Raw genomic sequence first — 14,074 nt, forward strand, 5'->3', positions numbered from 1 at the left:
GAGCCCGCGCCGCCCCCGCCCTGCCATGGCGTCCGGCTGCCCGCCGCCCTTCGGCGACCCGGGGGAGATGCGGGAGGGCTTCCTGTGCCCGCTGTGCCTGAAGGACCTGCAGTCCTTCCACCAGCTCCAGGCGCACTACGAGGAGGAGCACTCCGGCGAGGACAGGGACGTCAAGGGGCAGCTCAAAAGTAAGAGGCGCGGCGGCTGGTGTAACGCGCTCGCCTTGGCCGGCAGAGGCAGCTTGTTCTGTCAGCTCTCCCGACATGCCGAAGAATGCTGAAATATTGATTAAAGTGAGCTGCGAGTGCGGGGTTCCATTAGTCTGTAAATTTCCTTAGGCTGAGGCATAACTTTTACATTATTCCTCATAGTTTAAATAAGTAACTTCTGAAGAAGGCACGTAGGAGACATCACTTTTCAAATGCCTGGTTTTATGCATGTTTTTTATTATTGGCCTTTTGAGGGTTTTTTTTGTATTAATGCAGAATTAAGTTATTATCTGTATGATGTCCCAGAATGCTGTTAAATGGATCCCATGGTTTTGAACAGCTTACTGTTTTACAGTGAAGTCGCTGAATGGAGCATCTAAAACTACTGTTTTGTTGTAAGGACCTTAGTGCTACTTTATGATAGATAACAAAGAGCATTTCATGTCATCTGTGATTCTCCGAACCGCATTCTGTTTCTAAACAGAACATGTTGAGGATGAACTTGTCCTTAAGGAAAGACTTGCGCTAAAAGATGAGGAATATTCCATTCTGGTTTCATGTGACAAAAATTCTGTCACTGCCGGCTACCTTTGATAACTTGGGTTTATCTTTTTCAGATCTAGTCCAGAAGGCCAAAAGAGCAAAGAAGAAACTGCTGAAACGAGAAGATGACAGAACTGATTCTGGATCTCAGGAACGATATGAGTCATTCAGCTATGGTGGAGTAGATCCATACATGTGGGAGCCCCAGGAAGTAGGTAGGAGAGCTGGAATGTGGTACGCAGTGGGGATAACTTTTCATCCTAATTGGGAAAGCACTACAGTATTGCTGAAGTTGCAGGGAATTGTAACTCTGTTGCATTTGATTTGCTGTAGCATAGGGTTATGGTTTGCATATTGATTTTGTGCAGCCTGTGTGGGGTGGCGGGGGAAAAGGCAGATAATGGAAAAAAAAATGTATAGAATCAGTACCCCAGCTAACCTTGAGAGCAGGATAGCTGTTTGTCATGTCTTTGTGCCTGAGCTCTTCAGGATATGTGTTAACCTCTGTGCATCCAGCTTCGTTGAGGTGTTCTGCAACCATCTTGCGGCTTTTTACAAAACAGATAATCCACTAATTAACAGTCAAGCTATAGCTGTATAAAATCTCCAGCTTTTGGGCTGCACTTCAAATAGATGTTAGCTTACATGTCTGACAAAAAGCTTGTGTGTTGATTTAAACTCTCAGCTTTTTCCTTGGATTTGGGGTGTAGATCATCTCTTATTAAAAAGAGGTTTACTTAAAAAACCAAACAAGCAAAAAAACTTAAAGAAAAAAACCCCAACCTTAGACCCACCCCTCTGAATATAAATCTACATTTGTAGAATTTCAAGGATAAGTTGACTGAGCCTGTCATTACCACTACTGCAACTGGAAATTGCCTCTTCCTAGTGGTGAAATATTACAGTTATTTCAGGGGGAGGAAGCAGCACTGTCTCTGGTGGATCCTGGGGAAGTTTCCCCTGTGCTGCTGACAGACTAGGGCTTAGTCCTTTGGGTCTGCAGACTCTGAGTTCTGTAGATTATTATACTTTGTAACTATTGCAGCAGCAATCATGATACAAATATTAGCTAAGAATCCATGTAGGCAGTGAACGAGCAGAAGGTTTATGAACATTAGGGAAGTGAGAACTGATCGGAGTGGAGAAGATAAACCTGATAGTTTTTAGGATGGGATTTGGTGGGTTTGTGAAAGGGACTGTGTGATGTCTCCAAAGCAGTGGTGGAATACACGTACCCAGAGGGCCCCTTTCATTCCTTTGAATTCAGCTTTGGAGATTTTTTGTTATTTCATTAGCATGAGGAAGTGAGATTCTTACACTTACGTAGGTAGTATCAAAAAGCAACATCCGATTTTGTGTTCTACCAGACAGAAAAAAATTATTTTTTTAAAAATTTTGTCAGTAAGTTTGGTTTTTAATACCTGGCTCATCTTACTCAGAAAAGGATCACAACTTAAACTTGAAACCAAAGTTGTTTAGTATGAATTGTACATTTCTTAAATAGATGCTCTGTTGTTCTTTTGTATACTTGGTGATCAGTTTTCTGTAAATCTCAACTGTCATCAAGGGTTTGATTTAGACCCCTAAAGGTGGAAGGATGATCAGAAGTCTGAAAGAGAAATTGCTGTTGCATAGACTTCCAGTAATCATTGGACCCTGCCTCTTCCCCTTATTCAGCATGTAGCCAGGAAACTGAAGGGAGCTCGTTTTGAGAATACTGCTACTTGATAATAGCTTGCTAAATGTAACTGAGGGATGAGGAGGGGGAAAAAAAATAATTGTTGTTGCAGATGTTCTCTTTAACCCTGTTTATTGCTAGCCTGGAGATGAGGCTTTAACCTGCATGTTTGATTTTGAGCAGCACTGTGAAAATGTAGAATTCTAATGTGTCTTTAAAATTCCATGTGAACAGGAGAAATAAATGGTGAAGACAGTTGTCTTTTAAGAGGCATTTAAATGCATTTTAATCCATACCATACAAAACACCTGGGTGACTATGAAAACTTTCTGCTATCTCTGCAGGTGCTATGAGAAGCCACCTTTCTGATTTCAAGAAACACAGAGCAGCCAGGATTGATCACTATGTAGTTGAAGTCAATAAGTTAATAATCAGGTTAGAAAAGGTAAATTTGCTGCTTTTTGATATTCCAGACTTCTGAATGTCTTCTAGATTAAAAAAAAAAATCCTATTTGAGTATGAAGTGTGCCCATCTATCTAGCAGTGCACTTTATAAAGGATACTAAACTATTACTTTCTTCACACATTACTAGTTTCCTTTTTTATCCTTGAGTACTGTGCTTGGTCTGACCCTGTACTGTTGTATGATTTCTGTTTCTATGCACTATTTTCAGGCTGAAGATGCGATTTCCATGTGCTTCAAGAACTATCTGTTTTCCTGTATAGTTTCTCCATCTTTTACTTTACTGAATTTCTCCCTAATGTTTTTGTCATGATCCGTCCAGCTTCTCATCTTCACAATCTACCAATGATATGCTTACATTTTGGCTCAGATGCAGAATGTTGGATGCTGTAAGGATTATGTCCAAAATGTTCTGGTTTGTACAGGTTTGGCAGTCATTGCTTAGCACTACTTATATGAATATGGTGTTAAAAATAAATAGGAAAGCTGCAGGAATCTGGTGTAAAACAGGCTGAGACTCCTATCTCTTAAAAATGCCAGATTTCCTTTTCTAGTTGGGCTGGGTTGTACTGGTTTTGGTCTTTTTTTTTTTTTTTCTTGCAAAAGTAACATTTTATTGAATATATTGTTTATCTTCTGCTAGCTTACATCTTTTGACAGAGCAAACACTGAGTCAGCTAAAATAAGAGGTTGGTATCAGCTTACTTAAGACTATTTGCTCCTATAGGTTAACCAGCTGAGGAGCTGAGTCTATCTTACGTTGTGTGTATTCCCTCCCCTCTTGTCCGATCACAGCTATAGAGAAGTCTGTTGTGCCTTGGGTCAGTGATCACGATGTTCCGTTCTGCCCAGACTGTGGCAGTAAGTTTAGTATTCGAAACAGACGTCACCACTGCCGCCTTTGTGGGTCTATTATGTGTAAGAAGTGCATGGAACTTGTCAGTCTTCCTTTGGCAAGTAAGTACAGTGTGTGGTGTTAATTCCTCCTTTCCTTACCTCGCTCAGGGTGCTAACTGCATCCTGGCTTTTTGCTGTTAGAAATAAAGCTGCTGGTATAATACTCTGCCTGTGTGGAAAAACTGGTCCTTAATGTGTCTGTGTGAAATTGAACGATGCTTGTCTGTGAAACAGAGTAAGAATCATTTTTCCATTCTTTGTCTCTGTTCCTTCTTCAGATTTAGAAGTGTTGCAAAACACTGAAAAAGTTACTAGAAGTAGCAGTAGTATATGTTTACTAGTGTATTTACTAGTTGTATAATTAATATTTAGTGTCTTATTCCACTGAGTACCGTAACCGTGAAGGTATTAACTTCAGTAACTATAACAGCCAAGGTTCTTGATGTTTAAAACTATTGTGAATATTTCCAGTCTTGCCCATGGTTGTCCAAATGCTGATATTAAAGAAATTCATCCACAAGCCTTTAAGGAACCCCTCAAACTTTAATTTCCTGATCTAGTGCATTGGAGAGGAGACTATTTTCTGTGGAAGTAAATGACAGTAACTGTGCTTTTTGGAGCATTCAAGCACAAAACGTGGCCAGCACTACTCACATACCTGTTCTTCCACACACTATAACTATGCAAGCCCCAACATGAGAATCCTTCTATGCATAAGCGAAGTAGGTGGTTCTCAGCAGTCTGCTCTGTAGCTGCTTTTAGAATGGAGCAGGATTTATGGTGAAGACCCAGATTCTGACTTGCAGTCTTTGTTGTCATGGGTTCCTTGCATGTCTTTCAGCACACTGTTTAAACTTGGTTTTCTCATATTGCCTGAATGTAAAGTTTCTGTCAAAGTGAAATTCCTTTGTGTTAGTAAAATCTGTTGGCTCCTCCAGTCATTGTAAAATTACCTGTGCATAATTTCTAGGCAAACTCACTAGTGCCAGCAAAGAGGCCTTGGGTTCTCATACTAGCCCGAACTCCTCACCTAACAGTGTCCATGGCTCCCGCCGTGGCAGCATTAGCAGCATCAGCAGCGTGAGCTCAGTTCTGGACGAGAAGGATGATGACCGAATCCGTTGTTGCCGGCACTGCAAAGATACCCTTTTGAAAAGAGAACAACAGATTGATGAGAAAGAATACACTCCAGAGATTGTGAAACTCTATGAGGTAAATCAGATTCTGCTGCTTTCATCCTCAGGGTATATATCTGCAGTTGTCACTATGACTTTTGGCTTGTTATCTCATGTCCGAGCTCTTAACTTTGACTTAATACTTCTGTATTGTAATACACTTGTGTTAGAATAGACTCTGTTGTGTTTTTATGCCGTGTAAGAAATCTGAAATGGTGGAGCCAGTTGCCATATAGTACTGATATCCTACAGGAACTTCAGATGTCATTTTAAGATGCATCTTCATCCTCGTCATCTGGAACTAATAGTTCTGAGATGCCTTTCCAGATGGAGAACTATGTCAGGTGGGATACCTCAGAAGAGTTCTTGTTTGAACCAGTGATATGCTGTGTGCTTTTTTGATGGGCTGCACTGGAACTATAGGACTTGATGTCAGCACTGCTTGTCCTCACACTGATGGCGAATGCTTTTTTGAACCATGTATATCCATCAACAGCGTATGGCTGGACCATTGTGTTCAAACATGCTTTGAAAGCAGGCACTGACAGTCATCAGGTATCTTTTCAGTAGAGTCTGCAGCCCCCCCCCCCAGGTTTGTATTAACGAGAGTTTCTGTTGGTGCTCTTTGTAAAGAGATTTAAGGCTAGAAGTTGTCCAAGTCATCCGTTAAGACAGCTTCTGAACTCAAAATTCACCTAGCAGGGAGGGGTACAGGGAGTCTTTCTCTGTTCCTGACCATGCTGTCTGTGTTCTGAAGATAATTGAAGGGTCTTGTCATCCTGAATGACATGACATGGCTTTCATCGCAGTTAACTTCAAATGTGCACAGGCAGCACCAAAGGTTTATGTCAGCATGTTCTTGTGTTAGTGTTTTAATAGGTTATTTTTTGTACATTTCGTTTTAAACAAGAAACTCCGACTCTGCATGGAGAAGGTGGACCAGAAAGCGCCAGAATACATAAGGATGGCAGAATCACTAAAGTAAGCCCCATTCCATCATTTTTGTTTATGAATATATGTATTTTTCCTCCCCAAAAGTGTGGGAAGGAATAAGGAAGTGGCATACTAAGGCTGGAAGAGTGTAAATTATAAGAAAAAGCAATGTTAGATTATCTGTTGTATTTTGGATGCTCTTCAAACATAGTACTGAATTTATAATTACTGGTAACATTGCATACAGAGAAGTAGTCAGATGGTTTTTTTTTTTAAAGCTGCTTCCCAGTGAGGTGCCACTGTCATACTTTGACGTGTCATCTTTGCAAAAGGAAGTACAAGGCTACAGTTCTTGGCAGATAAATAAGCCTCTTTGGAACAGTTGAAGTAGGATATTACTGCCCTCAGCTGGATGGTGAGGCTGCCCTCAGCAAAGGATCGTTCGAATGCTTCTCCTCTGTTCCAGTGTAAAGCAAGACACTGTTACCTGACAGTTGCTCTAGCTGGCCTGCCCTGTGCTGCAGCAGATAAGCAGCATTCACATGTCACGCTTCTGTGCATGACAAGATGATTGTAATTTTCCACCTCTGTCAGAAAGAAAGGGTTTTTAAACACACTGAGCTTGAAATAAAGTCATTCAACCCTTTTAGCGTTAGCTATTCTTACCACGATTGTATCTTGGTCGTTTTGGGATAACTTCTAGCGTTGTATGTACTGTCAGCTGGATGCATGACTTACAGGAAAGTTGTATGTATTTCTTAGTGCTGGGGAGACAACCTACAGCCTTGAACATGCAAATGACTTGAGGGTGGAGATTCAGAAAGTATACGAATTCATAGATGCCTTAAGGTAAAAGGAGATCTCTCTTTTCCCCCACCCCTAGCATGTGTGTATCTCCTGTTATAGCTTTTCTGTAGTTTTTCTCAACTGTTGGTGTCTGTGTTTGTGTAGCATATAGCTGCTTATTCATATGGACAGTCAATATGTCTGCTTAGTTGTAAAGAGCCTGTGAAAAGGTAGATGCTGTTCCTGTGCACCATCAATTTCTTCTTCCTTTTCCAGCCTTAAAAATCATGCATTCCTCTGCAGTGGAAATAACTAAGCATAGAGGAAACAAATAGTGGCACAGCTTTGGTTTTGTTTTTAAAAAAGGGTAGGAGTGGAAAGTGTTATAACTTGCAGTATCCAAAATGGCTTACCTAAAAGAACATCAGAAAAATTTCATCCAGTATGGTCTCTCTGCCCTTCTGTTGCATTTTCACTGGCCCTTGTTTTTGAGCTGATGAGGCTGTATGTTTGCTTTGATTCAGTAAGAAGATTTTGAGTCTAGGCTTGCACGAAGATCCCCAACCTCATCCTAAAACACTACAGCTTCAGAGAATGATAAGATACTCAGCTACACTTTTTGTCCAGGTAAATGGAGCATATGTTGTGAGCTGAATGTAAGTGTTCTATAGTATTCTCTTCTTTGCCAGGCATCCCCAGGGTTTGAAATAATTCTGGCAGGAGGTTTAGTTCTGTACATTTTCTGTAGTTCCCCTGATGACGTATGGTAGCCTTAAATGAGCGAGGTTGCATACAGATGGTGCAGTCAGAGCAACATTGAGTTCAAGGACCTAGGAGAATGTGAATCTTGGCTTTGTCTCTTGCGGAAGTGTGAGCCCAGCTAGCCGTACAGTTACGGCAGCAAAGACCTGCTCAGACTGGCAGCGGTGACTGCAGTATAGGAGTACCTTTTATTTGTTGGTGGGGTGTTCTGTTGGTGGTATCTCTTCTTTCAAGTACTTGAAAATGGGCTGAATGCCTGCAATATTTCAATTTTTGCCAGGAAAAACTGCTTGGCCTAATGTCACTGCCAACCAAAGATCAGTATGAAGAATTGAAGAAGAGAAGACTGCATATGGTAAGACAGGTGAAGATCTATCACATCTTTTATCAGGGCCTCCTTCAAGGGCTTAAGCTGTGTGTGTATGAATAATCGCCCTTAAGGTTGGATTTCACTTCTTCATTTTTTTATACAGATCATTCCATACCTTTTTTCAGGGATTCATTGTATCCTATGCAGAATACAAGTAGGTGTGTACTGAGCAGCTGAACACTTCCAGACAGCAGCAGTGACGTGGTTGCATGTGCTCTTTCTGCTGCAGTGCGTGCAGAGCAAGCCCTAAACAAAGTACTTTCAAATTGTGTTCTGGAGTTCATTTGCACAAGTAGAATGTGGAGACTTCATTTGGTGGTGAAGAAGAATGCAACAGAATAAGGATGCCTCTTCAGAGAGGAGAGGGTTTTTCCAGTTAGGAGGGTAGACATTATTAATTGTAAACTAAACCAGCTTTATCTTGAGGTAGAAATTGAAAAACAAGAATCGTTGCACTCCTGAAGCTAATGATACCAGTGACCTTTAACATGGATGTTCTGTTACAGATTTCTGCTGTAGTCAGATGTGATATAGTTACTGTCCAAGTCAATCCAGACCACTCTTTGCACAGTTGCGTTGGGCACTTTTTTGCTCTGTGTAAAGTGCGGTCACTTCTACTTGCCCTCAAGTTTGTACAGGCAGATGTCATAGGATTTTGATCAATATCGTCACAAGCAAACTGAAGGGAAGCATTTGGGTAATATTATGAAAATAAGCATATGGTTATGCAGAGTAACCAAAAACGCAGCTGGTCCCTGGCGTTGACAGCCAGCAGTGTCTTAAGATCAGCTAACTTCTTCTACCTGTGGATATTTAGAACAGAATTTTTTGAGCTCATGGTGTTCTCTCATTACATGTGTTTTGATTTAGATGGCTCTTGAAACACATGGAAAACAAGAGGAAAAGCAGAAAGACTTTATCTCCAGATCTGCAGCTGCAGTTAACGGGGATGCAACTTGCCTGAAAAAAGGGACAGTCAGGAAATCTGAAGGCTGGTTACCTACATCTAGCGTATCGAGGGAGAGGGAGATAGCGGACCCACTGCTCCAGCAGATTGACAACATCACATCCTTCATTAAGCAAGCAAAGGCAGCTAACAGGATAGACGAGGTCCACATGTTGCAAGAGAACCTGAGGCAGCTTCAGGATGAATATGATCAACAACAAACTCTGAAAGCTATTGAGCTTTCTAAAAAACAGGCAGAAGAGGAAGAGATGCAGAGGGAGGAACTTCAGGTTCTTCATGAAAAAGAATGGGAAAGAGAACACCACAAGTTAATGTCCCAGCATTCAAAGACCCGCTCCTTAGACTTCAGAGAAGTTAAACAGCATCAGCGTGAAGTTGCAAAAGAGACTCGGAACTTGACAGCACAGGCATTGGATTTGGATATTAGTCAGATCAAAAGGGACCCAGGTTTTGAAACTCCTGCTGTTGAGCAGCTGCCAGCTAAAGAGCACTTGATCTTCACGCTCAAACCCCAGACTGTCCCACAGTGTGACACAGACCAAGATCAGGCAGCGGGTCTAAACCCCTTTGAAGATGAAGCAGATACCCCACAGCTAGAGGAAGATCCTGATAACCCATTTGCCAAAGACACTTCTCCAGTGGTTTCTGTCTCTAACACAGCTCTGCAAAGTGATAAAAAAGAATATAATCCATTTGAGAATGAGGAGGAGGATGAACAAACCAGTGGAGCACCTGGCAGTAGTTCAAACCCATTTGAAGAGGATGAAATTACATTGGAAAAGCCTGGGGGTAGTTGGAATTCTGGGAATCCATTTGAAGAGGGATCCTCTACCAATCCCTTTGAAGTGGAGGATGGCAGTGAGATCTCTGGAGAGGAGGCTATAGAGGAAGAACTGCTGCTCCAACAGATAGATAACATCAAAGCTTATATTTTTGATGCCAAACATAGTGGCCGAATGGATGAGGTGGAGGTACTGACAGAGAACTTAAAGGAATTGAAGCGCACATTAGCAAAGCAGAAGGAGAAATCCAACTGCTGAAGCAGCAACAGGGCTGTGTAATAATTATTTAAATTCTGCTGTCAAATGCAGGGAGGTAGAACAGATACTTAGGAGTACAGATCACAAGAGGGAACTGGGAGAATCTTGACTTTATGCACTTTCAATTAGGCATTTCCACTACTACTCAGTCTTGAAGAAAGAATTACTGAGGTATGCTGCTGGTCTCAAATGCTCATACTAAGAAATTTTAAAGTAACTCTACAACACACTTCTAATGCTCACTGGTGTTACTGTGTGCTTATTTTGGTCAAAGCGGTGAAGCGCTAGTAGGGAACTGTGATTTGGAAAAGGTTGCAATGTTGGTTTCTCATCGTTCCCCCTTTCTGTTGTAGTATTGGCCTTTCGAGTAGGGCTTTGAGTGAAGAGAGATGAGAACTTTTCTGAAACTCCTGCACCCTCTGATAGTGACACAGTGCAGTTACAGGTGAGCTTAGTTGCCTGTGAGAAAGAGCTGGTAAAGGCTGCTGTGAATCTCTGAGGTGCAGAATATATGGATTGCAGATCAATTTTGTGCAATGCTTATACATAAAAGGGATTTTAAGACTAAGAAAAACTTTGTAAGTGATCTTAGTATGAGTAACTTTTTATTTAATGTGTTTATGAAAATTCCCAAGTCAGATTTGGATGCTGTCTTTTCAGCCCTGTTTGCTCTGAGTACAAACTACAGTGTAAGAGAGCGAGCCACGCTGGCTTCAGAGACCTGCTTGTGAGGTAAGGAGTATCTCCTCATTTCCAGGGAAAAGAGCAGCAGGCTGGCACCACTGCATACTGTAACATAAAGGGCGACCTTCCAAGTCCTAATTATCTTCTGGACCCTACACATTCCTTTAAATTCTCTGGGTGACAGAATGATCATGTTTGCCGTATTTGTGAGACTGGAACCCTCTTTCTGTAGCATTCAAGGTGCAAGTCTCATTTACTGTGGAAAGCTGAAGTGCCACTGAACTGGAATTCTGTGAAAGCTGGGAGACAGTCGGTGGCTGAAATAGTGCCAAACAGCAATTTTCTGTCATACTTGATTCCCCTCAGCAAGCTGCTAGGAGAATGAGGCACGTCTGTCTTAAGCTCCAAATGGAGTGAGTAATCTTGTGATCCTGTGACCCGGGGGATGACAAGGTGATGGCCATCACCTGTGACACAGGAGGGTTTCTGGAGATTGGCATCAGAAATGCAGGATCACCTCAGGGCTAGGTCAGCCTGCTCCTCTGCGAAGGATGCAGCCTGAGCTGCTCTGGTTTCTGTCTGTGAAAGGCAGAGGTCCACCACTGGGCATCAGTGTTTGAACGGGTGGTGGGGAGGAGTTAGTCTAAAGGTGTGTTTATTTCAAGCTCAAATAAAGGGAAACTGGGGAGATCAGACTGTATAGCACTGATAATAGTGGGCTTACTGGGAAGTGTAAACTTCTATGGGATGGCACATCTTAACAATGTCTCTAACAGTGTGGATGAGCAAAGCTGTAACCCAAGCATTGCGTAATGTTTTAGTGACACAAATAATTACGCTGCCTAAAGAGCAATAAGTCTAGTTTATTTTGCTGTGAATAAGTGGAGACAGGGACTTGTGGAGCTGTTGTTTAAAAACCCAAATCACCTATATCCTCACTTAACAGCACTAATAACTGATCAAAATAACTTAAAGCAGGCAGTTACGGACAGCTGGTCCTTACGGTAGGCTAAATCTGAAGTTGAAAGGTGTGCTGACAGGCTCTCTTAAGACCATGAAGTTTTTATCCTGAGATGTGTGGTGTTAGAGTTGATGGAATCCCTGAGTTATTTTGCACCAAGTGGAATGAAGAACAGAAGATTCTGTAAGGTCATAAACTAACAAAATGTGCGCTGTGGCACTAGAGCTACGAAGGCAGCAAAAACCAGATGTTACAATAGCGAAACGTAATCCCTGGAATTGTCTGCTTTAGCAGAACTTGTATAAGGTGGTTATTTAAGACAGACTTGTTTGCCAGTCAAGAGGATTGCTCCCTACACTGTAAGCCAAAGCTTTTTTTGGTACCAACATGAAAAAAATATTTCAGTGGCTTCAGCTTTCACATTTAAAAAGTGGGTTTTTTTTCCTTATTGCAATTATCCTGCCTTGTTTGTATTTTCAGTCTAATACACTAATAATTAAAGTATCCTTATTGTACATGTAATAATGTATTTTTACAAGCAGATAACAGACTAGCATACCTCATGATCTTTGTCAGTGTTACATGTGATGGACTAAACATCTGATACTAAAGTCATCTCCAGAGCGAAGACCTTACGCTGGCATTTGGGCTGCTGTGAGGCGCACGAGGCACAAGGGAGTGAGGACATCTTCACCGTAAAGCTCTATAGATAACTAGCACTGAGTTTTGTTACAATTGCATGCACTTCTCTGTATGGAAGCTTTGTAAACTGAGATTAAATAAACCAACATGTTTATTTTGTGCTGTTTGTCCTTGACAGTTTTTACAGGATGCTTGAATTGGTGTGAAGTTCTGTACTTGACCATTAGCTCAGAAATGGTGAAACAGCTCTGCAGTAATTTGCAGACCTGTGCCTGACTTAAAGGGGTGTGCAGTTACCAAATTCCAAGCAGTACAGTGCAGTCTATCATATGTTTATATACTGTTACAGCTATAGTGTGATTGTTGGGTGAGGCAGAACCTGTGACCATTAAGGTTTTTCCGACCATGTGCAGGGAGCAGGAGTGTCTGAGGTAAGAGGAGCTGGAGAGCAGCGCTTCCTGGCTAGAATTTGCTGGAAGATGATCAATCTAGACACAGTTCTCCTTTGTATGGTTGCTTTTTAAAGGAAGACTGCTTAGGGAAATTGTCTTAAGAGCAGCTTTAAATTGTTTTGAAGGACAACAAAGACAATGGTAAAGCATCTCTCTTAAATTCCAAGTTAATGTTCTCCTTTACTGCTGATACTCTTGACTTGATCAGTGCTTCTCAGAGCTGCAGTAACAAAAGTTGTATCTCCTTGTAGATGAGACTTTTAACTGTGTCTGAGAGGTAATTCAATAAAATGTACTTTGGGCCTGGATTTACATTATTATTGGGCTGTCTTCAGTTAGTACAAGATAAAATGAGCAGGCAGACTTTTATGTGACTTTATAAATTGTAGAATTCTGTGCTGCTAGGTTCTCTATCCCAAAGCAAACATGATCTTGTTTCTGCCATGACCTTATACGGGCAGGCAGGAGTAGGAAATACAGCTCTAGTCCTGCTGTTTCCTTTTAATCAGTGTTGACTGTAATGTTTTGTAAAACTGGCACAAAAAAAAGCTGGCTTTTTAACTTTATTTATTTTTCACTTTAATTATTCTAGCTGTAGCTCTAAGAAGACGTTGGAGAGGAGGTTATCTGTGTTACATGAAGTCATTTGTGAAACTATTGGCTCTTGTCTCTCTCTGAAGTGCCTTTCCAGCCCTGAGGAAAAACAACTGCATGACGTGAGAGGTCAGGCAGATGCTTCCTTTTTAAATGCAGCTTTATATTTTCCCCTCATCTCTTTGGGCAGTGGCACAACAGCAGGGCAGGGAACTTGACCTTCAATTTCACACATGCATTCGCGCAGATGGTACTTCTTGGGCCCAAAAGTTGCTGGAGGTGATAGTTTTTTCCTTTCTTTTTCCTCTTTTTCAAGTGTCTCTCTAGAAAAAGACATGTGCTGTTACCATCAGAAGCCTGCTTGGCACTATTTCCTCACCCTTCGTGGGACTCGGTTCCCCAGAAAGATGGATTTACAGTTCTGAGCTTGTGCATTTTAGCCAGGTCCTGCCCAGGGCCGTTTCCTTCCGTGCACCCGACACAAGGGGGCAGGGACTGTATGATGATGCATGCTGGACTGTACATTACCTTATTAAGCGTCACTTACTTGCTTTTCCCCAAGATTTTTCTAATGTGCTCAGTTATTTCTTTGTTGGTTTTATCTTCCACATCAACCAGAACTTGTTCTCCGTTGTCTGTAAGAGAGATTTGTTAAGGGTACATCGCACAGCGCCCTGCCGTACCGCGGGCTGTGTCACAGCAGCTGCACGAAGCGTTTTAAACCCAGAGCAGCGGCTCTGCTGCAGGTAACGCACGAGGTCACGTTCCGAGAGGAGGAGCGGAGCCCCCAGCGCGGGGGGAGGCAGGGCCGCGGGGCCCCTTTTCTCACCAAGTGCCTCAGTGCCTCCACCCCCGCGGGGACCGAGCGGCAGCGACAGGAGGCGGCGGCGCCGCGCGTCCAGCGGGAAACCCGGGGAT

At 42.1% G+C, this 14,074-nt stretch overlaps 2 protein-coding genes across 2 annotated transcripts; one reads left to right on the top strand and one right to left on the bottom strand.

The window, feature by feature from the left end:
- Nucleotides 1-25: 25 nt before the first annotated feature.
- ZFYVE20 (zinc finger, FYVE domain containing 20) lies at nucleotides 26-9,823 on the top strand. Its single transcript, XM_010085497.1, has 11 exons — nucleotides 26-188; nucleotides 827-967; nucleotides 2,775-2,875; nucleotides 3,537-3,582; nucleotides 3,689-3,850; nucleotides 4,761-5,002; nucleotides 5,876-5,946; nucleotides 6,661-6,747; nucleotides 7,209-7,311; nucleotides 7,727-7,801; nucleotides 8,687-9,823. Exons 1-11 carry the CDS (start codon nucleotides 26-28, stop codon nucleotides 9,821-9,823), a joined length of 2,328 nt encoding a protein of 775 aa, XP_010083799.1.
- A 3,463-nt stretch (nucleotides 9,824-13,286) lies between these two features.
- MRPS25 (mitochondrial ribosomal protein S25) lies at nucleotides 13,287-13,791 on the bottom strand (the record flags this gene model as incomplete). Its single annotated transcript, XM_010085510.1, has 2 exons — nucleotides 13,287-13,479; nucleotides 13,704-13,791. Coding segments are annotated over 2 exons (281 nt in total), but the record flags the coding sequence as incomplete, so codon positions are not given.
- Between the last annotated feature and the right edge of the window lie 283 nt (nucleotides 13,792-14,074).

The sequence above is a fragment of the Pterocles gutturalis genome, unplaced genomic scaffold (genome assembly GCF_000699245.1).
Source record: "Pterocles gutturalis isolate BGI_N339 unplaced genomic scaffold, ASM69924v1 Scaffold46841, whole genome shotgun sequence".
In the NCBI taxonomy this organism is placed as follows: Eukaryota; Metazoa; Chordata; class Aves; order Pterocliformes; family Pteroclidae; genus Pterocles; species Pterocles gutturalis.